The 25417-nt window shown below is 39.6% G+C and overlaps 1 protein-coding gene and 1 long non-coding RNA gene across 4 annotated transcripts; one reads left to right on the top strand and one right to left on the bottom strand.

Moving 5' to 3' along the window:
* The first annotated feature begins 162 nt into the window (after positions 1 to 162).
* Positions 163 to 15147, top strand: NDUFS1 (NADH:ubiquinone oxidoreductase core subunit S1). 3 transcript variants are annotated; one of them, XM_042041191.1, is made up of 19 exons: positions 163 to 252; positions 730 to 797; positions 1027 to 1118; positions 2565 to 2672; positions 3765 to 3841; positions 3934 to 4015; positions 4125 to 4255; positions 4959 to 5144; positions 6788 to 6922; positions 7296 to 7410; positions 8396 to 8541; positions 9019 to 9147; positions 10137 to 10266; positions 10760 to 10920; positions 12481 to 12635; positions 13195 to 13370; positions 14103 to 14237; positions 14425 to 14497; positions 14794 to 15147. In XM_042041191.1, exons 2-19 carry the CDS (start codon positions 734 to 736, stop codon positions 14883 to 14885), a joined length of 2187 nt encoding a protein of 728 aa, XP_041897125.1. In that variant the 5' UTR covers positions 163 to 252; positions 730 to 733; the 3' UTR covers positions 14886 to 15147. The 3 variants fall into 3 exon arrangements, with proteins under 3 accessions (XP_041897125.1, XP_041897127.1, XP_041897126.1); XM_042041193.1 differs by lacking the exon at positions 163 to 252 and adding an exon at positions 445 to 467; XM_042041192.1 differs by lacking the exon at positions 163 to 252 and adding an exon at positions 543 to 614.
* Positions 15148 to 17052: 1905 nt separating this feature from the next.
* On the bottom strand, positions 17053 to 24574 carry LOC121670838. Its single transcript, XR_006018299.1, has 2 exons — positions 24534 to 24574; positions 17053 to 17545 (listed from the first exon to the last, which is right to left on the bottom strand). It is a non-coding gene; the product is annotated as an uncharacterized LOC121670838 (long non-coding RNA).
* Between the last annotated feature and the right edge of the window lie 843 nt (positions 24575 to 25417).

Below are 25417 nucleotides of genomic sequence, written 5' to 3'. Positions count from 1 at the left end.
TGGCCGAAAAGGCTGTGGGCTAGTGGCGGAAATTGCTCCTGTCATCGTTCGCCGACTACTTGCCGGAAATACCCGAAGCGGTTCGCTCCGGAGGTTCCCGAGTGTGGACTGCCCTCTCTGGAGATTGCCGAAGAAGGCTCCGGAGATTGCCGAAGGTGGCTGAGGGCAGCGGCGGAAAGGCCCGAGGCCGCCGCCATAAAGGCCGAGGCGGAGCGCAGCCGTCCCGCGGCGCCGCCGCCCGTCCCGCGCCAGGTAACGGCGGTGCCGCTGCGGCGCGGGCTCGGTGGGCGCGGTGCCGCCGCTCCGGGCGCCGCCGCCGCTCCCGGTGTCCTTGACGGGCCGGGGGCTGCCCAGCAGGCAGCGGCGCCTCCAAGGTGACCCGCGCGTCGTGTAGCGCTGTTGCCGGGCGTGCCCTCGGCCGCGGGGACGACAGCACCGGGCCCGCCGCCGCCGAGCTGCGCCGTCGGGTCCGTGGGGGAGCGGGGTAGGGGCCGGCGCTCCGCTGCAGGCGGAGAGGCCGCTCGGTGACGTTCCTATGCGTGTGTATAAATTGCTGAAGAACCATATCTTGTGTCTGAAGGCGGTAACTCGGTCTCCCATAAGCGTACATACAGGTGTATATACGTGCTCCTTTCCAACTGCTGTAGAAGTTTTTACTCTGCCTGTTTAAAACTTGTCAGCAGACATTCAAACTAATAACAACAGTGCCGTTTTCTCTCTTTACTAAAGCACCATGCTTCGACTGCTTGCTGTCCCCAGGACCTTAGCTGGGGTCACCCCGTCCTCCAGAGTATGTGGTAAGTGTAGTTTATACCTGGGTCTGTGGTGATAAACTTATGTGCAGTTTATTTATTGAAGGGCACGTGTGCATGCTTGGTTTGCAGGCTAAGGGATTCTGCGTTGCACTGTTTGTAGAACTGGGGTTCTATCAGCACTGTATAACTAAAATCAGGAGTGTGGGGTCTGATGGTTTGCATCTAGCAGTAAGTGAAAGTTGTTTTTGTTTTCTTTTTCCGTGTCCTTCAGGACGTACAACTGCAACAGCAACCAGCAACCAAATAGAGGTGTTTGTGGATGGCCATCCTGTATTGGTGAACCCGGGAACCACAGTACTGCAGGTGTGGGGAATGGCATTCTGAATTTTCTGGGACTTCCCATCGTACTTCTTGGCAGCATGTTCTATTCCACATAGCAGAAACCTACCCACCTTTACATAGTTTCTTGCAATTCTTTAGGGGTGTTTTAACTGACTGTGATGCAACTTCATGTGACAGAAATCCTTGGAGGAATTCAGTGTATGAAAAAGAAAAATACACTATGGTTGCCTGAAAGAAGATGCATGCAGCATCAATCCCAGCTACAAAAATTTATGCAATGCAATAACAGACTTTGATAAATTCTGGTTGAACTTCTGTCTCTGAACAATAAGTGACCTCGTAGTCTTTCAGAACCCGTAAATTTTGTAAAGTCTTGTTACAGTGTGTCTTGGTTAAATGAGGGATTGTCTCCTTTTGGTTATTAGCTGTTACAATTCAGAGTGCTCATCCTTAGCTGCTTTTATTATTCTTAGTGTGGGAAGAAAGGGAATCTGGATCTCCCAGCCTGTACTGAGCATTGTTGCCTTTCAGGCTTAAGTGTCAAGTAAAGCTTCTTTTTAAGGAGCCATTAAATGGGGATGTGTATAGTGAGTTAGAATATTAAAGTACATAATTTATTTCAATATGTAGCCTTTGTTCTTTGGATACAAGTTCCTAATTTATTTAGGCATTAGAATGCCCCCAGCAGGAACCTAGTGTAAATTTTTCTTAAGTGCTATTTTTTCAAATTAGCTTTTCAGGTTTGCTGACATGGTTCTTTTTGCTTTTGGTAGAAATTGTCAGAAAAATTATATCTTGTTAGAGGGCTTTTTTATTAAAGTTGGTGGTATTTCTTCTGGCAGGCATAGCTGTTATGCTGTAACATAGATCCCGTAAACCCCCATCAGCTGTGGGGGTTTTATGCAGGAAAGGCTGTCTTCATCTGTTCTCTGCAAGTTTGTTGGCTCTGTCCTCCTGTCTCCTCTTCTGTCATGTTGTCATTGAGTTTGGGGTCTGCTGAAGTTGAAGATTGACTCTGCTGGAGTACCTTTATACAGAGTGTCAGTGTTGCTGAATTATCTGAAATCATTATGCCTGTTGTTGCTCTCTTTATGTTTTTCAGTTTTTGTTTTGATGCACTTTTCTTTAAAGAGTGTTTGTGTTCTTAAAAAAGTTATTTATATTGTTAGTGCCCTGTTACAGAGAACTGTCTCTATTATTGGAGCAAAGAATGAAAGAGGGGTCAGTTCTCATTTCCTCAATCATTTACAAAGGTTAGAGAAACTGTATTTGTAATTGACATCTTGGCATTTTTTTGCTTTGTCACAATTTTTTATTTATGGTCACTTCTTAAGATGGAAGGTCAAATGCACTCTATTCTTGAGCACTGACAATATTACTCTTTGAAAAGCTGCTTAGTGTTTTCTGAGGTGGAGCTGGAAAGTCTAACTAAGATTTAATTCTCCTTTGTTTCTTATTTTTTTATAGGCCTGTGAAAAGGCTGGAGTTCAGATACCTCGTTTTTGTTACCATGATCGTCTCTCTGTTGCTGGGAACTGTAGGATGTGTCTTGTGGAAATAGAGAAAGCTCCAAAGGTATTGTTTGTGTTTCGTAGGAATTGCAATATGGAATTCAATAGGAGTTTTTTTCTGTGCTTGGTCCTAGTTTAAATCTTGTAAATAATTGTTGTCATTTAGCTGCTCAGAGCATTTTTTTCTCATCTCCCTGCTGGACAGCAGGGATTGCCTATGGGTCAGAGTCAGTTCTCAGGTTATTATGGATTATCTTGCTCTTGGATATGAGCATTTGATAGCTGTGTGTTTGCAGTTAGATGCATTTTATGCTTTGTAGTTCAAGCTTCAGCCATGCATTTTCAGCTGATACTACATAAATAATAAACTTCAGATACTGTATGAATTTAGCTGTAGGATAACCATCTGCATTCTAAGTAAAGATTGCAGTTAGTAGTTTCTATTTTAATGCATTCATATCTCTTGGGAAATAGTAGTTGATTTCAGGAGTGAACACTGTCTTCAGCAGTACTAAGAAATCTATGCACTTTCTTTTGAAGTTCAGTCTTGGATTACACGTTTATACTCACACATAAAATTCTTTAGGTCACCCCAACTTCAATTCCATAGTTTGAGCTTTGGGTCTCTGGAAATGTTGGGTTATCACTAAAGGTGGAAGTCACAATGGGATTGAAAAGTAAGAGGGATTTGCTTACTGAGCAGGCATTCTTGTTCATCTTGCAGTAATCTCGAGAAGAATTTTATTCCAAGACTTTATACAGGCTTTGTGCAAATAAATGTCTTGTAAATTATTCACACTCTGAACTTCAGTTCTAGAGGTTTTCCAGATGTCTGCTGAAGCTCTTTGATTTGCCTTGTACCTGTTACAACTGACATTCTTAATGCTGTAACTGCTTGAATTGGGACCGGAAATGGTAGAATTTTTAACGTTAAATAAATCATAACTAATTTAACCTTTTTATATAGCAGATTATTACTAAATATGGCTTCTAGCGACTTTATCAGTTAGACTATTTTTTTCCCTTGCAGACCTCTTTATTTCTATTTATTTATAATGGATACCTACCTTAGAATTACGGAGGAGGGAGTGGGGGTTTGTGCCCATGCTGAGAAGAAATATATTGTATTCATGCTTGCTTTTTATGGTGATTGCAGCCAGTTGCTGCTTGTGCCATGCCAGTTATGAAGGGCTGGAATATACTGACAAACTCTGAGAAGTCCAGGAAAGCAAGGTACCTTTCTTTTAGCCTCCTTTGGCTGATTAGTTGTACTATCTGCTAAATGGTGTTAAGTTGACATTAACTTCATTCTCTGAACCTAACAGAGAGGGTGTAATGGAGTTTCTGCTGGCAAATCACCCATTGGACTGCCCTATCTGTGATCAGGGTGGAGAATGTGATCTACAGGTACAACATCCAATTAAATTGTGTAGACTTATGTATAATACTTTTGTCTTAGATGAAACTGTGCATATCCAGCAGCCTGGATATGTGTGTGTTCTGTTGTCTGTTCTAGGACCAATCAATGATGTTTGGCAGTGACAGGAGCAGATTTAGAGAGGGCAAACGTGCTGTGGAGGACAAGAACATTGGCCCGTTAGTCAAAACCATCATGACTCGGTGTATCCAGTGCACTCGATGCATCAGGTAACGTTTACTTTTCACTGAGGAGAGTACTGAGCAGGCATATTTGTGTCAGTTTGTTACTAGTGAAAGCAACCCCATGAGGGGTAGTCAGTTTTTAAAAACTTTCTTTTCTGATTGTACTTAAAATTTTTATTTCTGTTAGTGACTGATAGCTGGTTTCCTGGAGCTACCAGACAGGAAATAGAGAGATGGCCAATACATGAAAGTGAAATCAGAGTTCTGCAGGGCAGAACTGGTCCCATGGTGTTGGTGCCAGAATGGATATATGACTTCCTCAGCCACAGTTGTAAGATCTGTTTATTTTTGATAGCCTCTGGTAGCTATATTTGTGCTGTTCTGTAGTCCTGAGATGCAGTAGCAGCCAACTTGAGCCAGATGGAAAAGAATACAATGTACCCAACTAGTTCTAGAAAGAACTTGTTAGTTAGGACTAATCTTGGACTCAGTTTGTGTAATACAGTGAGTACGGAACTGTTCTGTTTTTTGATGTAACTCCCCCTAATTTTTGTAGCCCTTTCTGAATGAAATTCTGCAGATGCTCCTGCATGTGATGGCACTGACTAATGCATCTAAACAATTGTTTTCTTCTTTCAGGTGTATGAATTAATGTTTTATCTTAAGAAAACGAGATGAGGGCTGAAAAATGTTCTGTGTTGCAGTTGTATATTCCAGATATGTTTCTCCTCCTTTGTGCATCTACCAGGTTTGCCAGTGAGGTTGCAGGGGTAGATGACTTGGGAACAACCGGAAGAGGAAATGATATGCAAGTTGGTACTTACGTTGAAAAAATGTTTATGTCTGAGTTATCAGGAAATATTATTGACATCTGCCCAGTTGGTGCTCTTACCTCCAAGCCATATGCTTTTACTGCACGCCCATGGGAGACAAGGTAGGTGTCTTAACTCATACTGAAGACACAGCTTTCTCTGTGTCTTACACCTTATCTTAGAATATGTCCATCTGTGATACCAAGGGTTTTCTCTGATTTTTGTTTTCTGCATTTTTGTGGTAGACTTTTCCATAGACTGAATCTAACACAAATTCTGTTACTTACAGCTTATTTAAAAAAGGAAGAATGTTATAGCTTATAGACTGCTCTTCCCTTTTTTTTACCCTTAAATGTTTTTGACTTGTAGGTTGTGCTGATTGCTTAGTAAAAGATGTGTATAAAGGAAAATACAAATTCATTAACTGAGTAATTGTTGAAGATACTATTTAAACTATCTTGTGAAACTAAGCTGTCCAGCCTCAGAGCAGATCTCCGTGTGATTTTCTTAAGTAGCTGTTTAACCCTAAACAAGACCTGAAAACACATTGAGGAGACAGAATCACAGAATGTTAAGGGTTGGAATGGATCTTGAAAATCATAGAATCCCAACTACCCCTGCCATGCACAGGGACACCTCCCACTAGACCAGGTTACTCACGACTTTATCCAGCCTGGCCTCGAACATAGGGGCATGCTGGTTTGAGCATCCCAAGGACATTCCAAATCCTCAGGAGCTATTGCAATGAGTCTGGAGGAGCAGGGGAAGGCGGAGGGAGGAAGGTGTCTCCCCACAGATCGGCTCTCCGAGAAGGGAGGGTGTAATTACCAACAGGGTCCGCTGGAGGGCTCCCGAAGCTCGGAGCCGGCAGCGGTGCTGAGCGCAAGCACCGGATCAGACTCTGGACCGGCAATTCTGTCCTGTCATAAACCAGTGTAGCACACTATAACGGGATGACATCCTTAACCCACCTTCCAGAGATAGTAAACAGCAAACAGGGAACGTATCCAGCCAGCAAGGTGTTACATAACACAGCTCTGAGAACGTGTGCAGCAACTCCGAGACTAGTGCCCGTTAAACTAATACAATGAATACTTGTAACAAAGTCGTTTTCACACACTCTGGTCAGATCTGTTGTTATCTCAACTCTTCATGCCCCCACTGGGTGCTTAAAAGGACTGTTGTGATTTAATTCAGCAGGCAGCTAAACACCACATAGCCACTTGCTTACTTCAGTCCCCCATGGAGAATGGGAGAGAAAATTGGGGAGGAAAAAGATAAAATTTATGGGCTGAAATAAACACAGTTTAGTAGACAGAAAAAGAAAATTATAATAATGATAAAAGAATTAGTATATGCAAAAGCAAGTGATGCACACTGCAGTTGCCCAGCCAGTCCTGGAGCAGCAGCCCCCAGCCAGCTTTCCCCCTAGTTCATATGCTGAGCTTGCTGCTGTGTGGTGCAGAACATCCCTTTGGCCTGTTGGGGTCAGCTGTCCTGCCTGTGTTCCCCCAGATTCTTGTGCCCCCGAGCCTCCTTGCTGGTGGGACTGGGTGAGAAGCTGAGAAGTCCTTAATGTGGTGTAAATGTTGCTTAGCAACAACTAGAACATCCCTGTGTTATCACACTATTCTCACCCTACACCCAAAATACAGCACTATACCAGTTACTAGGAAGAAAATTAACTCTATTCAGGCCAAAAATAAGACACTGTTGCTACTTATATATGAAAGACTGAAAATGGTTTATTTGTTCTTCTAAACAGGAAGGTAGAGTCAATTGATGTGCTTGATGCAGTTGGAAGCAACATCGTAGTGAGCACAAGAACTGGAGAAGTGATGAGAATTTTGCCAAGGCTGCATGAAGATATCAATGAGGAATGGATATCTGACAAAACAAGGTGTGTGGATGTGGTTGTACCTACATCTTTATACATGCATTAAAGGCACACTTTGCAGAACGAGAAATGTGCACAGTAGCACTGACTTTGGGATTCAACTCTTAGTATTGTAAAGCTACAGTGAAAAAAAAAAATTGGTAAAATGTTTTTTAATTCTATAATTGAAGTTGCTGAGTTTTCTAATGTTCTGATTTTTGTACCTTATTTTCACAGTAACTTATTTGTATTACTGGTTGCTTTGTGTGTTTTTGAGAAGAAAAACTTTCGGGGGAAATATTTCTCTTTTCTAAAAGCTTGCAATTAGAAAACTCACTGAATTATACACAATTATCTTTATCTTTGTTCTTTTATAATATTCTTGTTGTTCATTTAGGTTTGCTTATGATGGTCTGAAGCGTCAGAGACTTACTCAGCCAATGATCAAAAATGAGAAAGGAGTGTTTGTTTATGCCTCATGGGAGGATGTTTTAGCTCGTGTTGCTGGTGTGGTAAGAACGGTTTTCAATAGAAGTAGTCTAAAATTAATTTCTAAAGCTGGATGTATTACAAATATTAATATCAAATGGGTTATATCAAAAAAGCTTTTCTCTTTAAGGTTAGAGGGGAACATTTGCTAATCCATTGTGTTTCCTCATAAATTTCTCATTTTTACTAATACTTCCTGTTTCATGGATTGGACCTTTTAAAGAACTTTTGCTTTCATTTGGAGCATTGGGAGAGAAATTACTTTTATTCAAATAGGAAAGTAAACTGTTTCTTCAGAAATTTAGGAGGAAGCAATTTTCCCGAATACTCTGATCTATCTGAAGACATCTTTAAATTTATTTAAACCGTGCTATCACCACTTTTGCCATCAAAGACATTAAATCTGTATTACTTATATCTGAATTGTGCTTTCTCAGTGCTTTCTCTGTGTGGTGATTGATTTTGCAGCTCAAATGAAGTGCTGCATGACTGCTCGGGATTTTGATTAAAAATTTTATGTGGGTGAAGTAGAATTGAATAACTGTAATTGAACTTTCCTCAAAGATGTTTTTGCCCATACTACAGTAGCAGGGTTTGTTACAAAAACTCTTGCTTCTCAGATAATGCCTTTGACTTAAGTTTACTACCAGAGCTTGTGTTAGGGAAGTTTGTATTCTGTCTGCACTGTGGCTTTCTTAAAATAAAAGCATTCACCAACCTTCCTCTCTCACCATACCAAATGAGAATTAGCTACATCTGAGTGATGACTCAAGTAGGAGAGACCTGCATAGAATACAGAGAGCTCCTCTTTCCTTATCATGAGTTCTGAAGGAGCTGGAGTTGCTGCCTGGCAGGAATCAGACACCACTGATCCATTTGTGCTACTCCAGGCCAGTGGTTGCACTGCTGGCTTTGGCACACCTTAATATGACAAGTATTTACCTGGGCCAAATGAGAATTTATTTCAGTGGTTTCTTTTGTTTGTGTTTATACTTCCTTTCTCTCCAGCTCCAGGCAGTTGACGGTAAGGAAGTAGCAGCAGTTGTAGGAGGGCTGGTGGATGCAGAAGCACTAATAGCTCTGAAAGACCTACTGAATAGAGTGAATTGCGATACACTCTGCACTGAAGAGATCTTCCCTACTGCTGGAGCTGGGTAAGAGGACAGGCAATGTCTGTCTGTAATTAGTATGTTAATAAATTTTCCAGTCTGCAGATCATCTCATGGCAATATTCTGAAATTAGCAGGGATAACAATTGCTGATGCACTGTTTATTTGAATTTACAATACTCACATATAGAGAGTATTTATGGATTGTGAGTTGATGCATAGTTAATCTCTACTCCAGCAAGGGTTGCATGCTTTACCCCCATGTTGTACTGTATGTATGGCTGCTGCAGTTTACCAGTGAGTTACTGAAAGCCAGTTACTCTCTTGTGAGCTGGATAAGTTGGTCTATTTCTATTTGTGGTGTGAAAACTTTAGTACAGTTATGATTAGTAATTTGGATTGAGAAATCTCTTCTTTCTCTTTCTTTCCCCAAGATGAAAAAGTATTTTGAGCATCTACAATCTTTACCATTCCTTCCCTCTACTGAATTTTCATCCTCTTTCTTACATCTTTTTGTTATAGCACGGATTTACGCTCTAACTACCTGCTGAATACTAAGATTGCTGGGGTGGAGGAGGCAGATGTCCTCCTTCTGGTTGGCACCAATCCACGCTTTGAGGCACCGCTTTTTAATGCTAGAATTCGAAAGAGGTTTGTATTCCTTGGTGGCGAATAAGCATGTGAATCCATCTGGATTTGATAGAATGCTTGGTTGGAGCTGCAGGCAGTAACTTGAGAGCATTCATTCAGATGGGATCATTGGATTTAGTTCACCTTTTAGTAATGGGAATGGTTATTTATGTGTGGAAAAAGGGTAGTACCCTATAGTGTAGAGCTAGTTCATTCTCACTTTGACATTTTACATTAAGTTCATCTACTCAGACATTATTCCTTTGTTACATTACACAGACACCTCAGATTCTCTGTTTTATAGAAGTCTGTTGAAGCATATTCCTTGCAGATTTATTTTCAGCATCGGTTTACTGCTTCTTGTATTGTAACAAATCAGATGTGCTGAGTTTAGAAGCAGTCATTCAAGTTTAACATTTTCTTTGCCAAGTAGTGTGGCTTGCCCAAACTTTTGAACATAGCTAATTCAATTTTAATAACATATGTCAGTATGAGGCAAGTGAGGTCTATAAAAGCCCTGTCCTTCTTAATGCTAGGATAATGTAATTTTAAACAGTAATGATGTTGAAATTTTGAGAGGAGAAAATGCAGTGAGGCTTTTGAATGTATATGTTTCATGTATTTTTATAAGTCTGTGCCATGAGAAGCTGCAGAAAAGAAAAAATGGCTAATCAGCTAGCTAAATTTTTCTGTGTTTATCTAAGAAATAAGTGGATTTCTAAAACTGAATTGGCAGAAGTTTGAGGGGAGGAGGGAATTGAGTTGTGAAGTTGTCGTAAGGTGTGTTGCTGTGCTGTTTCTGGAACATATCTAGAGAAATAATCCTAAGAAACCTTTAGGCTTGCTTAAGCCAGAATAAAAGCTAAACTGCATGTTAAGAAAACAGTGAATGCCATTTAAATTCCTTTGCAATCCTATTTTAAGTTACTGCTGAAGTTATAATTAGTGGCTTTGGTTGGGTAAAACTCTGTATTTTTAAAATTTTTATAAAATGTTTGCTGTCTTTTCAGCTGGCTTCACAATGACTTGCAAGTGGCCCTTGTCGGCTCTCCTGTGAATTTGACTTACACTTATGAACATCTAGGAGACTCCCCACAGATACTTCAGGACATTGCTTCTGGCAAACATGCCTTCTCCAAGGTACACAGAACTTAAGAGTGTGACTGTTAAATTCCACAGATTTATTCCACAGTAATAATCTGAATTCCCCAGAGACAGATTTGAAGAAAAGTACCATATTGTAGATGGGGTTATGTGCTTTTAATCGAATGCAGAGATGAGGTAATGATTAGTGTGCACAAAATATGTATAAACTGTGTAATATATTCAGGTGTGCAAAACTGTGCAGTGCAGGAAACTCCTGGAATAGTTCTTGACATAAAACAGGCTGTTTAAGGCGTTGCTGTTTCCACTTAAATGTGTGGTTATCGAGTGCACAGTTCTGTGTTTACAAGGTAGTTTCCTGCTTTACAGCAGTTTCTCTTGGCTTTATCTCTAAATGAAACAATGACCACTTTGGAACTGTAGATTTGCATGGAAGAGTTATGGAGAAATTTTGGGATTTATTACATTTTCTGTATCAAGAATTGTCTTCATAGCTGTGGAATGAATTTCTGGTTCTTGACTTGCATAGGTCCTCGACCATGCCAAAAAGCCGATGGTGGTGGTGGGAAGCGCAGCCCTGCAGCGCAGTGACGGAGCCGCCATCCATGCTGCTGTTTCCACCATTGCACAGAATGCCAGGGCCAAGAGTGGTGCTGATGCTGATTGGAAAGTCATGAACATCCTACACAGGTTTGCTTTAAAATTTTTTTGGGAGTAGCTTGCTTGCACGTTGGACTACACGGGTTACCACAATGTATGTGTACAGATTGCTTTGTATACACACAAGCAACTTAATGGGTTAAAACCTGTAGGGGATATACAAACCTGAAGTACAAGCTAGCAAAATCTTCTTAATAAAAATGGATTCCTTGACCTGGCAAACTTTTCAGGCTCTCCATGAGATTTTGTTAATTTATTATATTCAAATGTAGAATTTAAGGTTTCGATTTAGGCATAGATTACAAGAGAGTTTAAAAACATCTACCACAGTGCTCAGTAGGATGCACAGCAGACCAGTGTCACTTGCTAAATGACTCCATTTTATCTAGAGGAAGAAAAACAAAATGGCAAGCATATTTAAATAATATGGTTTGTTTGTTTTTTTTAACATTCCTTTTACTGTGCAGCTTCTCAACTGAATAGTTAATAGAAAAGCTTCAAAGATTTTCATCTGAGGGTTTTTAATCTTAGCTATTCAGTTTATCAGGCTATTACTCCTTTAAATAGACAAGCGTCTCTTGGACAATCCTCCACCACTCCCTTTCTAAAATTCTGACTGTCAAATTGACCATCTCTGTAAAGGAAAAATTATTTCAACAAATGTAATGGCACTCTGTTCCGGAGACTCAACAAATTTCTTCTGCCAAAAGCAGCTTCATTGATGTAAAACTAGTATAGTTAGAGCAGGGCTTGGTCCTCTGAAGGAAACTTAAATATAACATTCTGCTGCTGAAACTGAAATACTTAGTACCAAAACACTGATGAGTTAAAGAACACTCATGATACAAGTGTGGTTTGGCAGTCTTTCATATTGACTTCTGTACTTATGGTGCACCATCCGTTCTACCTTAAGTGTAAAAAGCAGCTTAACTTATTGAAACCTCTGTGTCTGTGTCAGACAAAATGAGTTACATTGGAAGACTGTACTCTAGAGAGAATCTTTTTTCTTTTAAATAAGACTGGCACCTGATTATGGAGGATTATGCAAAACTGTTGCTTTGGAAAAGGAAGACTGCCAGAAAATGAGAATGATTATTTCATTATTTTAAAAGTATTTTTATGTGTGAATAAATGAATAGTGATGAAATAGTGGTCTTAAGTCTTTGATGATTTTGAGTAGTGATGGCCCAAGAGCTGGTCTTTCATCTTCCATGTGAGTGCCCTGAATTAAAGGCCTGATGAGTTCCATTCGTAGCTCAAATGTCATCTGGAGCATCAAGCTTCACCAGTAAGCTGCCTGCTGCTAGGTCCTGACTTTCAACGTGCACCTTTATTCTTGCTCTCCCATCTTAAATAGGTGACATTGCCTGTGAAAACTTTAAATGGTGTCAGGTTGTCAAAATGCAGAACTAACTTGATACTCTGTCAAAAATTTCAGCTGCCTTTAAGCTTCATGTTTGTCTTGTTACTGCTAGGAACCTCTTTACATCCCTTCAAAATATTTAGTCAGAAAAAGAAGTTAGGTCTGTTCTGATGGGAGAGGGAGAATTCTGACATAACTTAAAAGTCACGATGTATTTGTTCCTACAGGGTTGCAAGTCAAGTAGCTGCTTTGGACCTGGGTTTCAAACCAGGAGTCGAGGCAATTAGGAAAAATCCTCCCAAAGTATTGTATCTCTTGGGAGCAGATTCGGGTTGTGTAACACGTCAAGACTTGCCAAAGGACTGTTTTATCATCTATCAAGGTAATTAGTACATGTAAATTAAGAAGTGTTGGAGAAAAGCATAAGCAGTGGCATAAAAACCTTTGAGGAATTTCAGCCTTTGTTTTCCACCAAGAAGCGGAACTTCTAACACATAACTGAGATACTGGTTACCTATATCTTAGGTAAAGATGGGAAACAGTTGATGAGTAATAAGGGAATATAAACCAGTATAGGTCTTCAGAAATATAGCTTCAGACCTGGCAGACAAAACAGCTTTAGTTTCCAGCTGTTCTATCATACCAAAACATGATCTTAATCTAACAATACTTGTTCCAAGAACCTCCCAAATCTGAGTGACTATAGAGACTGAAGTACCATTTACTCCTCCTTGTAGTCCATTCATTCTCCCCAATGTGTTAGGCAAGTAAGACCTCAGAGCAGTCAGCCTAACAGTCTTCAGATTACTGGCTGAGCAAAACTTAGAAAATCCTTTTTTTCTGGGAACACAGAAATTCTGTGTTAGTAAAGCATTTCTTTTTATTTTGACTTACTTATGTCTCATGTGGTTGTGTACTGTTTCTTCTTCCCATGTATTTAGGGCACCATGGGGATGTGGGAGCTCCCATGGCTGATGTTATTCTCCCAGGAGCAGCATACACAGAGAAGGCAGCCACATATGTAAATACTGAAGGTCGGGCCCAGCAGACAAGAGTAGCAGTAACACCTCCCGGGATGGCGAGGGAAGACTGGAAAATTATTAGGGCTGTCTCTGAGGTACTGTTGCTGTTTTAAGTTGCTTCTAATAAAAATACACTGAGAGGTTAAGTTCCTTTTTCTAAACACTTTCCAATGTAAAAAAAAAGGTAGATTTTCAGGGAAACACATAGTTTTAAGAAGTAATGTTTTGTATTGAATCCTGTGTTAATTCTGTGAGTTAAATCATATTGTTTCCCTTTTGAGGATTGCTCTATTATTGTGGCTGCTGTATGTTGTTGGAATGCATAATGGGAAAGCTCTGCAAATTTTGCAGGTCTTTGTGAAGTGCTTTAGAAGAAGCTGCTGGGAGCATGCAGTTTCTTGTTTTTTAGAAAGAAAACAGCATAGACTCTTGAGGCCAGGATCTGGTGTCATTAGATGAGGTCAGATACGTGCTCACTACTCACAGGGAACAAGATGCATTGATAATTGCATCAACTTTTATCACCTTTGGTGGTAAACTAAGGAAAATGCAAGTATGGAAGGAGAAAAGTACTTCTTTTCTTTTTATCCTGTGTATAGCAAACAGGACAGCCTGGTTTTTAACATGGGGAAGTGTTGACTATGTAGGCATCAGAAGTGCAACAGAACACTGTGACTTTGCTTCAGTTTGTGCATTCTAACTGCCTGTGTTTTCAGGAGTGTAGGCTTTTCCCCACTTTACCTTAGGGATGTTAATGGATTGGTAATCTAAACCACTATGAATTAAATCCCTAGAATTTAGGGCATTTCTTTCTGTGAATCTCTTAGTTGGCTGGTTTGACCTTGCCTTATGAGAACCTTGATCAAATACGGAAGCGTTTAGAAGAAGTATCACCCAACCTGGTTCGATATGATGATGTGGAAGAAGCTAACTACTTCATCCAGGCAAATGAATTGGCAAAGGTAAACAAAACTGAAGCATCTTGGCATGATTTAGTGCTGTTATATAGCATAATGCTTTTTAAAAAAAATCTTCACATGTAGTATGAGAAGCATTTTTGACACGCACTGAATGCAGAATTCGCGAAACAAATGCTTTGGTAACAAGTTCCTATCATAAAGGTGACTTTCTTTTCCTTTCTTACCACAGTTAGCGAAGCAACAGCTTCTTGCTGATCCTCTTGTTCCACCTCAGCTCACAATAAAAGACTTTTATATGACAGGTATGTATAGTGTGGGTATGTATAGTGTGGGCTTTCCTTTCTGAAATCAGCAGAACATTTTACTTAGCTTTACAGTAAGGTTCTTACAATTAATTTAAAGCTTTCTGCTAAGATACACAGGATTTGAGTCTTTGGAAGAAACAAAATTTTTCAGTAAAATTATTTGGAATTTACATAAAGCACAGACTGTATTTTCAACTAAGTGATTTTATTTATCCTCTTTGTATCCAGTCTTGTACTAAATTTATTTTGTATTGTGTCTGTGCACTGACATGTTTGGATTTCTTTTTTTACAGATTCTATCAGTAGAGCATCACAGACAATGGCCAAGTGTGTGAAAGCTGTTGTTGAAGGTGCTCATGCAGTAGAAGAGCCCTCCATCTGCTAGAGACTAATCAGACTGCCACCACCTCCATCTAAGTTTTTGTTGCAGTTAACTGCTGTGACTGATACTTTTTTTTCAAAATCTATTTGACAGGCTGTTGTATTTTTTTTCCTTCCTTCATTCACATTTTCATCACTTCAAATAGCCCCATCATACTACAGGACTATTTCTGTGTCTGAGGGAACATGCAGCACTCAACTTACTGTACCCAGAGGCAGGGTACATTATGATTGTATACAAATAAATTATAATACCAAGCCACCTATTACCTGTGTAATTCATGTAGCTCGTGCTTCTTCCATGAAAAGAATTCAGTAAGCAACTCAGACTCAGTAAATCTTGGTTTTCTAGGAAGGAGTGTACACGACAAAAATACCAGATAGTAACTTTCTTCTAGGGTATCCAGGTATCTTAATTTTAAACCCTGGTCAGAATGTGAACGTGCTATTTTTGTAATGCACTTTTAAAGGAAGTTGTCCCTCATACCTGGTTTATGCCAATGTTCAGGCCTATCTCTGCTCTGGATATTTGTATGTTTCTTCATTTACTTTCAGTTGAGACTGCTCTTGGAGAAAATACAAATAATTTTGATGTTGTGGGGGAAAAAAGCAGTCTTCACACAGCTTCCTCATACTGAACTGCTTTAAAAATTAGCAGAAAGACAAAAAGCCTTTATACCAGTTCAAATACAGAAAAAAAATCTCAGTTTCTTTGTGCATTGATCTTTATATAACAAAGTGGGGGAAGGGGTTGTGTGTGGTACTTTTTGATTGGGTGGTTGGGGGTTTTTTTATGCTTTAGAGTAACTTCAGACCAGTAACTTTCTCCCTCTGTGTTATGCTGGTTTATATAAGTTTGGAAGAAGGATAACTTCCTCTTCAACTGGCTACTGAAGTTCAGTGTAATTCTTCCAAGAATTGTGAAAATGAGAACAGTATCATAAAGCCATCACTTCCAATTCTATTATAAAAAAAAAAAAGTGTTAATTTTGCATGAGGAAAAGCTACACTTTTTACCATAGAGTAATACTGAATGCATGGGGGTGCTGCTGTAGAAGTCTTAGTTTTATAAAATTCCTTTTTTCTTCCATGCTTAGAATTTTTCAGTGACAAACAAGTAACTTTAAAAAAAATTGTTTTCCTCTGGCCCAGGAAGAAAACTCTTCCTGGTTATCCTGGTGTATGACGGTGTCCTTACATGAGCTAGGTCTTAAATGTTGGGCATGGCTTTACTCAGCCTGCCAACTCCAGTTACCAACAGGGACGGGGTCAGTTCTCGTGGTGGTACAGAAAGGGCAACTGTTCATTTTATTCAGATACTGCCATGCATGTTAGTGAGGCAGCAAGAGAGACTGCAGTCTGGTTTTAATGGGGCAGTTCACAGGACCAAGTAGAGCATGAAACCTTCCTTGTGGAATGTTACCTCTTTAGGAGGAACAGGGGTTTATTGGCACATAGCAGAAGAAAAATGTGTATGACATCTGCCAAAATGTTTAAGAAGAAAGGGTGTAGCTGAATCCTGTATTCAGAAAAACGTTTGGTTCTCAGGCTCCTACGATGAAAACCCTTTTTCACCCCCTTTGTCCCCATGGTGTACAAACATAGAGGAGTAACCTCAGCTGTGCAACAAGTCAGTTACCACTTCAGAACTTTTAATGGTTCAAAAGCTTTAGATTTTTTTTCCCCTTAAATATTGTAGCATTACTTCGGGAGCTTTGAAATGCTTTTTGATTTTTGTGAAAGCTCTATGTCCTTCAATTAGTATGTATAGTAGATTCTTGTTTCTATTCAGAAACTGTCCAGCCTTTAGCAAGAAAGGCAAGAAGGGAAAGAAGTACATGTGGTGTTCTCTGTCCTGTTTCTACTCTATTTCCCACCTAACTAGTCACCAAGTACAGACTTACTCAGCCAAACTTGGTAATAGCAACAAGGCTCTATAAATTTGACAGTTGGAAACTAGATAGTAAAGAGAAATCTAAATTAGCATTCTTATCCACTGCGTTTAGAGTGTAGCCCTTCCCTTATCTCTTCTGTTTGCTCTGGTGGCTGGACAGCTGGTACACATGAAGGCTTTCACCCAGCTAGAGACAAAAAGATAATAGGGGTCTGCAAAGGCAGGGAAGTGGCATAGGTTGGGCAAAATACTGGAACAAAAATTCCAAAACCAGGGCTATTCACGCAACTTACTTCTGTTTATTTAAGAGAAAAAGTTTACAGTTAGTGCTCCTATTTGCCGGTTCTGAAGCTGCAACCTCAGATTAGAGAATTACGAAAAAGCAGCGATAAAGAGCTGGGATGGTGGGAGATAAACATGCTCTGAGTATTGTTCTTGGTGGTTAAGGTAAGGGCTGACCAGTCAGGTGATCACACTGCCTGAGCCGCCAGTGTGCTGATGCAGCTCACTCCACGTGTAAGGCCGGTGGGTGCCTTTATCTGTGCTGGAGTGGGCAGGGGCTTTGTCAGGCTTTGTTTTGGAGCTGAGCCCAGCCCCGGAGGAGATGCAATTCCTGCAATTCCCCGAGTGCAGCCCTGGTTCCACCTGGTGGCCGACTGGCAGAACTTCTCAGCGGGTGCATCGCCAGTTACCTTCAGCTGCAGTAACCTTCATCTCGCCTGCTCCTGTGCACTCCTGCCTGTACAGCCTGCCAAGGAACAGGAATGTGTCTGGGGAGAGATGGATGGGGTTAGTCATTAAGTATCCTTCTCTCTGAACACAGCCCTGTGTAAACACGGCTCTTGCGTGCAAACTATTAACCCCGAACATGACTAAGATTAAACCTTGCTTTTTTGTAGCCTTATCTTCAGCAGGTGGTTGCGGGGAGTAGAGAAGGCAAAGGGTGTGTTAATTCAAGGTAAAACCATACTATGCAGTTACATTTTCAAGCAAGTATAGGCCAGGTGCAGTCAGATTAAAGAGAAACTTCAGATTAAAGAGCAACTATATCTGCAGGCAGATTTAAGCATCTAAGTCTAAAACTGTGGTTTCAAACCAAACAACAACAAAAAAATCAAACAAAAAAAACCAAACCAACCAAACAAAACCAAAACAAAGACCCCAAACCCTGTTCAATAGCCACCTTACTGAAAGCAACAGCATCTCATGGGTGCATCCCTGTAGTTCCAAAGGGAGAGTGCTTAAAACCCTGGGCAGTGTAGTGAGCTTCTTCAGTAAAAAGAAACATAACGGAATTCAAGTCAAACAGGTATGTCCTCAGCAAGACTCTGAAATGTCCAGCATAATTAGGCCATTCATAAAAATAGTTGTAACTGACTTATTTTTTTAATGTATTTTGAAGCATAGCTCAAGGCAGAAAAGAGAGCGTCTGTAGCATTTCCCCAAGAAGTACAAGATTTTGAATCAGTGCCTCTTCTGAGGCTGATAAAATTTTTGCAAGACTGCCTGCTACATGCTTGATTGGGGGATGTGCTGTATTTTAATGTTGAAACCAACAAAAAGGCAGCTCTAAAGGAAAAGGCTCATAGCTCTAAAGGAAAAGCAGAGTGGCAGACTGGCATCAGCCTTAATCCAAAGGAGAAAGGTAATATAACTTCATCTCTATCCCCACACCCCTGCTCCTCATAAAATACTCCAAACAATGGCTAAGCCAAAACATCCTCTCCCGAAACAAGACAGTCTCCTAATAATGATTTGTTGTGTTGTCCTTCGAACGTGCAGTAAGATGAAATCACCTTTAATGATGAAGGGTTGGAAGATGACTCTTTCAAGGCACTGACAGGACAAACAGAGAAAGTGCTGAGAAGCAAACGGATAGAAGAGGACTTCATGCTGACTACCAACATGGAAAAAAAGTACTAAATAAATGGGGAATTCTGGAGAACAGCTCAAAGTTAAGGACTTGGCTGACAACTGCAGTAAGCTTTTTAGACGGAGTACGAGAACCCCACAAAACGTTAAAATGCCTAAGTTCTCCCAGAATTGAGAAGTTGCATTGCTCAAGAAGTTTTTAACTTCCTATTTAAAAACAACAAAATACAAAACAAAGCCAAACACAACACACCATTTTCAATTTCTTAATAGATGTTAACAGATTATTATTATTCATAAAATGCCAAATGGGCACAAGAACCTTTGCAAACAAAACACTTAAGTTCACAGAGAGTCACAAGGAAAACGTAGTTCAGAAATGAACACCAAATCCTTCACTGTGTGTGTGGACTTATACAAGTCACGGTCCTTTCTGTTGTGTAAGGTTTTATCCAAAAGACACTTTACAGTAACACATATTAGTTGATGGAATGATGTCAGCAGTGTCCCCAAGTACCCAGATTACTCCAACTCTCCATAGCTCAGCACCACAGAAAAATGGCAGAGAGAGACATAAATAACACATATAAAGCCTTGTGATTCAAACAAAATGAGTGATTCCATGATCAGCAAAGCCTGCTATGCTAAACACTGTTAATAATTATTATGTTTTCCTCCACCTACATGTACACATCTATTCACAGTGCCTAATGCTGAGAAGCCTATTGAGATTTAGAGGCATAAGAGGGAGTAGAGACATCTCCTCACTCAGCCAATACTGAATTTTGAATATACTTAACTAATATTTCAAAGAAATTGTTTTATTTCTTTTTGTTGTCTGTACACCTGTGTTTATGTTTGAAATGGATCAGAGATGAGAACTATGTATCAAAAAAAAACATACTAAGAGCAAAAAACTTCATGTGTAACAAATAACTTTCAAAAGCCACTGGAATCCCATGACCCTAGACACTAATTAAGCCTTATGCTTTGATGTTAGTTCAGCTCCAACTGTTTTTGAAAAATCCTGTCCTTGATGCTTTTTATTTCTCAATTATCCATCACAGGATATTCCACACCTTTGTTGGAAGCTACTCTCAGAAGACTTAAGAGACTGTTGATTTGGCCCAGAGTGGGAATTCACATCTTTCCAACTTGCAGTGGTGACCAAGACCCTCTGCAACCCAAATGTAAATGAGTAACTGGACTAATAGCAGAGACAAGGACTAAAGTGTATAGCTTCTTAAACACTACAATTACAGTTAACGAAATATCAATAGACAGAAGCAGATAGTAAAAATACGATAGTATACTTTGAATTAACAGAGGCCTTCCCAGTAAAATGGGATGGTATTAGAGCATTCTGCTGGGACAGTTTATTCCATTCATTTGTCCTCTATTTAAAGAGGTCTCCACAGATACCCAACGTACTCTGGACAACCTTCCCACAATTAACAGTCTTACTGTTTTGTCTTTGCTGAGCTTTAGGAAGACAATACCATTTATTTAATGTAGATTAAAATACACATTGATAATGAAGAACAGATTAGTGAAGTCTTAGTTAATTACTATTTTCAGTACAGTTCACTCTCAATTAATTATATTATCATGTAATAGCTAGCATACATCTGCTCCCAATTGGTTAAATACTTCTGCAGCTATACTCCTACTGAAACCTGCAGCAAAATTCCCATTGCTCAAAAAAGCTTTAATGAAGCCCCTAAGACTCAGGAAAACAAGACTAGTCATCTGTACTTCGTGTTGCTTTGCTAGCATTCAGGGCTTTAAATGAAGTAAAGCAAAGTTACCCTGTTGCACATATGGCTCGTCCTATACTTTCAGCTGTGCTATCTGCCATACAGGAGCATGGGTTTGAAGGAGTTCAGCAGATGAATTAAGAAGCTCAATTTATGCCATAACTTGGGTGTATTTCCTAGAGAAGAATCCTCAGAGTGCAGACAGTGTTTTTAACATAAGGACTCTGTGGTTTGGAAAAGGGGCAAAAAGCATGCAAATACACACAACTGCAGCAGACAGAGTAACTGAAACCCAGATATGCGAGACAACCATTGCTATAAAATTTCCGTGTTAAAGAATTGTTGAAAAATAAGACTAAGCATTTTCCCATAATACTAATATTCTGGGATTTAATGGTTAGCTTTACCCCTGAACTTGTCACTATTAAATAAACTAACACCACATAACAGCTGCTCAAGATATTGCTTTGAAGAATGTATCATAACTTCGGGTTTTATTTGATTTCTCACCTTTTTCAGTCTTCAAACGCCTAAAGACAAGATCCTCTATACAAACATGGCTCTTCGGATATGAATATCTCGAATTAACATCTATACATTAAGAATTGTTCCTCCCCGTCACAACATTCACCTGCATTTTAGATAAATTGCTAATCCCTTTCAAAAGCATTTGAAGACATTGGAACTGTTTCCTCAGTGTGTGTCTTTCAAGAAATAATACCAAGATGCTGACATTATAACACTATTTTGTGGAGAACCTGAGACTCTTCATCACATGCACAGAGTCTAAGTCATGCTTCAGAAATTCTCGAGGTCTGCACTCGGGGTATGTACGACCTTGGGAGAGAGTCAAGGTTCATTTCTTGATGCAGCCTCCTCCAGTAACTGGTGTACAACCTAAAGCACCTATTTCGTTGCTTTATTAGACTCACAAAGCTTATTCACTGCATCACTGCCCTCCGTCTCACTACTAATACAAGTGAGACACATCAGCACAGAATGCCTCATTAGCCAGAAACCTGTGATTTACAGAACATTCATGTTCGCTGACCACTCCATGCTCAAGTGTACTATAAGTTTACTGGATGGAGCTGTTGGTTCAGGGATGAGGCCGATTTAAATCAAGGCAGACAGACCCATTCTGAAGAAACGGTAGCTTCAGAATACAATTCTGAATGTTGTACAGGGGACCTTTTATGCTTCGGGTTTACACGTTGTCCTTGTACAGAAGTTTCAGAGTCCAATTTGTTCTCCAGTGTAATTTCAGAGTACTGCTCTACCCATCAAAATAATGTATGTCCCAACTTAAGAGTCTTGTCCATAAAGATAAGCAAATCTTTTTTAAAAAAATCATTTCATTCTACATTACTAAAGCTAGCAGATCGCTCCTTTAGGTTGTTACCATGTAACATTTTATTTTCAGCAAAACAATCAAAATAATATCTGCATCTCTTAATAACTTAGTGAAAAGCAAATTGTTCTCAGGTAAATACAGTTTTGTTAAATAAATTTCTCTATCCATAAAGTACAAATTTTAATTTCTCTGTTGCATGATTACACAACAGTCCACGTAACTAAGATCTGGCAAATTTTTCGTCTTTACTTTCTCCTCCTTAAAAAGACTGAATTTTTTTTTTTTTTGTACAAGATACTAAAAGTATCCCATTTCAACTTTTCCTATTCCAAACTAGATTCAAAATGTTTCTCCTTTTGCTTGGCATTAAGCTTCTGGCTTCACAATTAACAGACATCAAATAGATCTCAGAATGTCACCAAAATGTGTAATGCTACTATGATGCATGTTTAAATTTAGGCATGCAAGTAATCCGATTAAAGTCAGCATCTGCAAAGTCAAACACATAAGCCAAAGAAAAGGTTTAATAATGGTTCAGTGCACAGGTTCTCAAGTGCATTGAGAGCCATTTCTCTAAAATGTTGTATCATCTGCATCCCATTAAAAAAATACAATTCCAAGATACTCAGTGTGCTGTACAGATATTCTCAAGAGTACCACAGAGAGATGCAGCATAGATTAGTTGTTCATGGTGTGCCTCTCTTCCTAAAACACAAACCACATCTTAATAGCCCAATGAAGAGAACTTGAACTGTAGTTGAATTATACTGAACTATTGAATTACAGTTGAAAGCAGCAATTCTCTTGTTTAACACAATGGTTGATACAAGAAATCACTTTGTACAGAAACTTCAATTTGGTACTCCAGCAAAATCCTACTGACTTGGTAAGAGTTTTATGCAAGGAATTATAGAGTGATCCTTCAAACACTTTGGAATTAGTAAGTGCTAGCAAGGCCTGCAGGCATTTGCAAAACTGGGGTCTGAGAATTTGTCCCTTTATCTATCTATTTAGAATAAAAGAAAAATAAATGCTAGTTTATGCCACATTTGTTGAATTACTGAATCAATTGAGATAATTTATTTGCAATATTTCAAAGGGCTTACGGTTTTTCAATCATCCCATACCTGACCAACATTTGTAATCCCTGTCATTCCTGTAATGAATTTTAGGTATAGGATATAAAAATAGTTTTTGTTGAAATAGCTTACAAAAATAATCATCATATTTCATGCTCCAGAGCATACAATAACGACTGATAAAATTATGAAGGACCCTAATTATTGCATTACTTCTATACAAAGCACAAACTCTTTTGAAATACAATATAGGAGCAACATATTTGGGGGTTTTTTGTTGTTTTCTAAAATTAGCAGAATTATGCATTTAATGGATTAATACCTGAAAAACAGAAAAAAAATTTGAATAACAGAAAAACACCTCCCATGCAGTAATTTCATTGAATGCAACACTCTGGATTACTAAAATGAGCTAGGTAGACTAACCATAATCTAAAAAAAACCCTGCTAAACAAAAAATAAACAGTTTGACACAAAGACCAGCTGACTTTTAATCATACTTTAATTAAAATCTATTTATCTAAATGAAAAACCCATATGAACACATGAACTACGCTCACCATGCAGGCTGGGCAAACTCAAAGTACGTTTTGAAATGTGGATATACCTAAAGGACAGAATTTTTTTTTTTTAAGATTACAAGAACTCAACTAAACCAATATATTTCAGATTTGGGAGGGGAGAGGACGAGGTTGATAACATACTAAGCAATTCAGTACCTTCATCCATATGACCTTAGTCTGACTGCAATTGAATTACTTTATACCACCTGAACAATTTTTACAATGGAAAAAACATAACGTATAGCTCATTAGTTTCCTAATTATTTCCTCTTCCTTCGGGACAAATAAAAAGGCATCTTTGCAGCTCATCTCTGAATAGGGCTGTACATAATACTACCTCAAGAAACATTACCACAGATCTGCTGAATACAGTGATCAGTATCTTCACCTATAGATACACCACAGCATCTCACATTGTTTTGACAGCATTTAATATATCTTTTACAATCTAATAAAAGAATCTGCAACAAAGAAAAATACTATTAATTTATATTACAAGACACTGTAGTATAAATTTATAGCATTTCTCAACTCTGTAAGTAAGTCAGGGATAATATTCATAAATATCAAGAACAAAGTCCCCAAATCAAAACATTAAAAGAACCAAAACAGATTTTTAGAAGGCTGCAAAGTGTTTTGAAAACATTAAAACCAAAACTCAACTATTGCCCCCAAATTTCTTGCTATGAGTTCTGTTTTTTTCACATCCCATCCTGAAGGGCAGACAATGCTAAATTTATGACAGCACAATTTCTCAGATATCTATCACAGGTTCCTCTCACATTAAATCCCCCATAGTTTCTCTAAATAGCCTACTCTAGAAAGAAATAAAAAAGTAAAAATAAAAAAAAAAAAGGTTTTTTTTTTCCTATCCGTACATTCAATTTTATTTACAATGCCTTGAGAGAAAGAAAGACGTTATGGTACAGTTACACCAAACTATCCGACATAAATCTCAGCTGTTTACTAAGATTACGAATACAAAAAAAAAAGTTACACCAACTTTCACAATTACACACTAATTTTTAGAACCATCACACAATGACAAAAAAGTTATCAACTTTATAAATACAGAAAAAAATTACATGGTTTTAAGAACAACAAAGTTACAAAAAATATATATTTTACCATACCTCCTTTAAATTTTTTTCCCGAGAGTTGATCTTTACAGGTTATTAAAAAAAATATTTCTTCAGCCACAAGCCTTTGTATTTTATTTTTATTTAAAATAAAAAGTCACACAAATGTTAAAATATTTTGGTTTTGGCCATTTGGCTCCCTCCTCCAAATTGACACTTTATAAAAACCTTCTGTACTTTTTTCCCCCTCCCTCTATCCCTCTCTACTACCTCCAAGATGGTAGGAAAGTTGTTGTTTTGGAGGGCAGAGGAGCCGCTCTCTGATGTTATGTCCTCTCGGTGCCTGTAGTGGTGCTATAGGAGGCTGCTGGCTCTCTTCTTGAGCAGCCCCAGCAGCCCTGCCTTCTTTGCTGGAGAATATATTCAGGGATTCCCCTTAATAATCACCTACCCTCTGAGCACTTTGTAGTTTTAAAATAATAAAAGAGCCCCCAAAGCTTCCTCCCCACAAAAAGCAGGATCTTCTCAGAGACAGGGGGGCAGCAGCTCCTCAGCACAGAGCCCGAGCACATTCCCAGTCCCTCTGCTGGGGAGGAAACTCTGATCTGTCAGCCCAACAGAGGGAAAGGGGGGAGAGGAGAGAGAGGAGGGAAAAAAAAGCAGCTGGAAAGGTAAGCCAGGCCCGGCCTGCATCCCCGGGCTCGCGTAGCGCGGCAGGCGGTGCGGAGGGTGCAGGGCGGGCGGGGAGGCGGGCTACGCGAGGCCGGGGATCGGCCGGGGCGGCGTAGGCCGCAGTAGGGGGTGCGGGGAGCCAGGGGGGTTTTTGAAGCTTTCGAGCGCCGGGAAGAGCGCCGGAGGCGGGTGAGACGGCCGCCGGGGCCCAGCGGGAGGGTCGGGGCGCGGCGCCTTTGCCCGGGAGGTGAAGGGCGGCGGGGGAG

This window comes from Corvus kubaryi, unplaced genomic scaffold, assembly GCF_017639235.1.
Source record: "Corvus kubaryi isolate FWS band 111438036 unplaced genomic scaffold, C.kubaryi_AGA036_p1.0 37396, whole genome shotgun sequence".
NCBI lineage: Eukaryota > Metazoa > Chordata > Aves > Passeriformes > Corvidae > Corvus > Corvus kubaryi.
The sequence above is the reverse complement of the archived record's forward strand: the minus strand, read 5'-3'. Positions and strand labels throughout refer to the sequence as shown.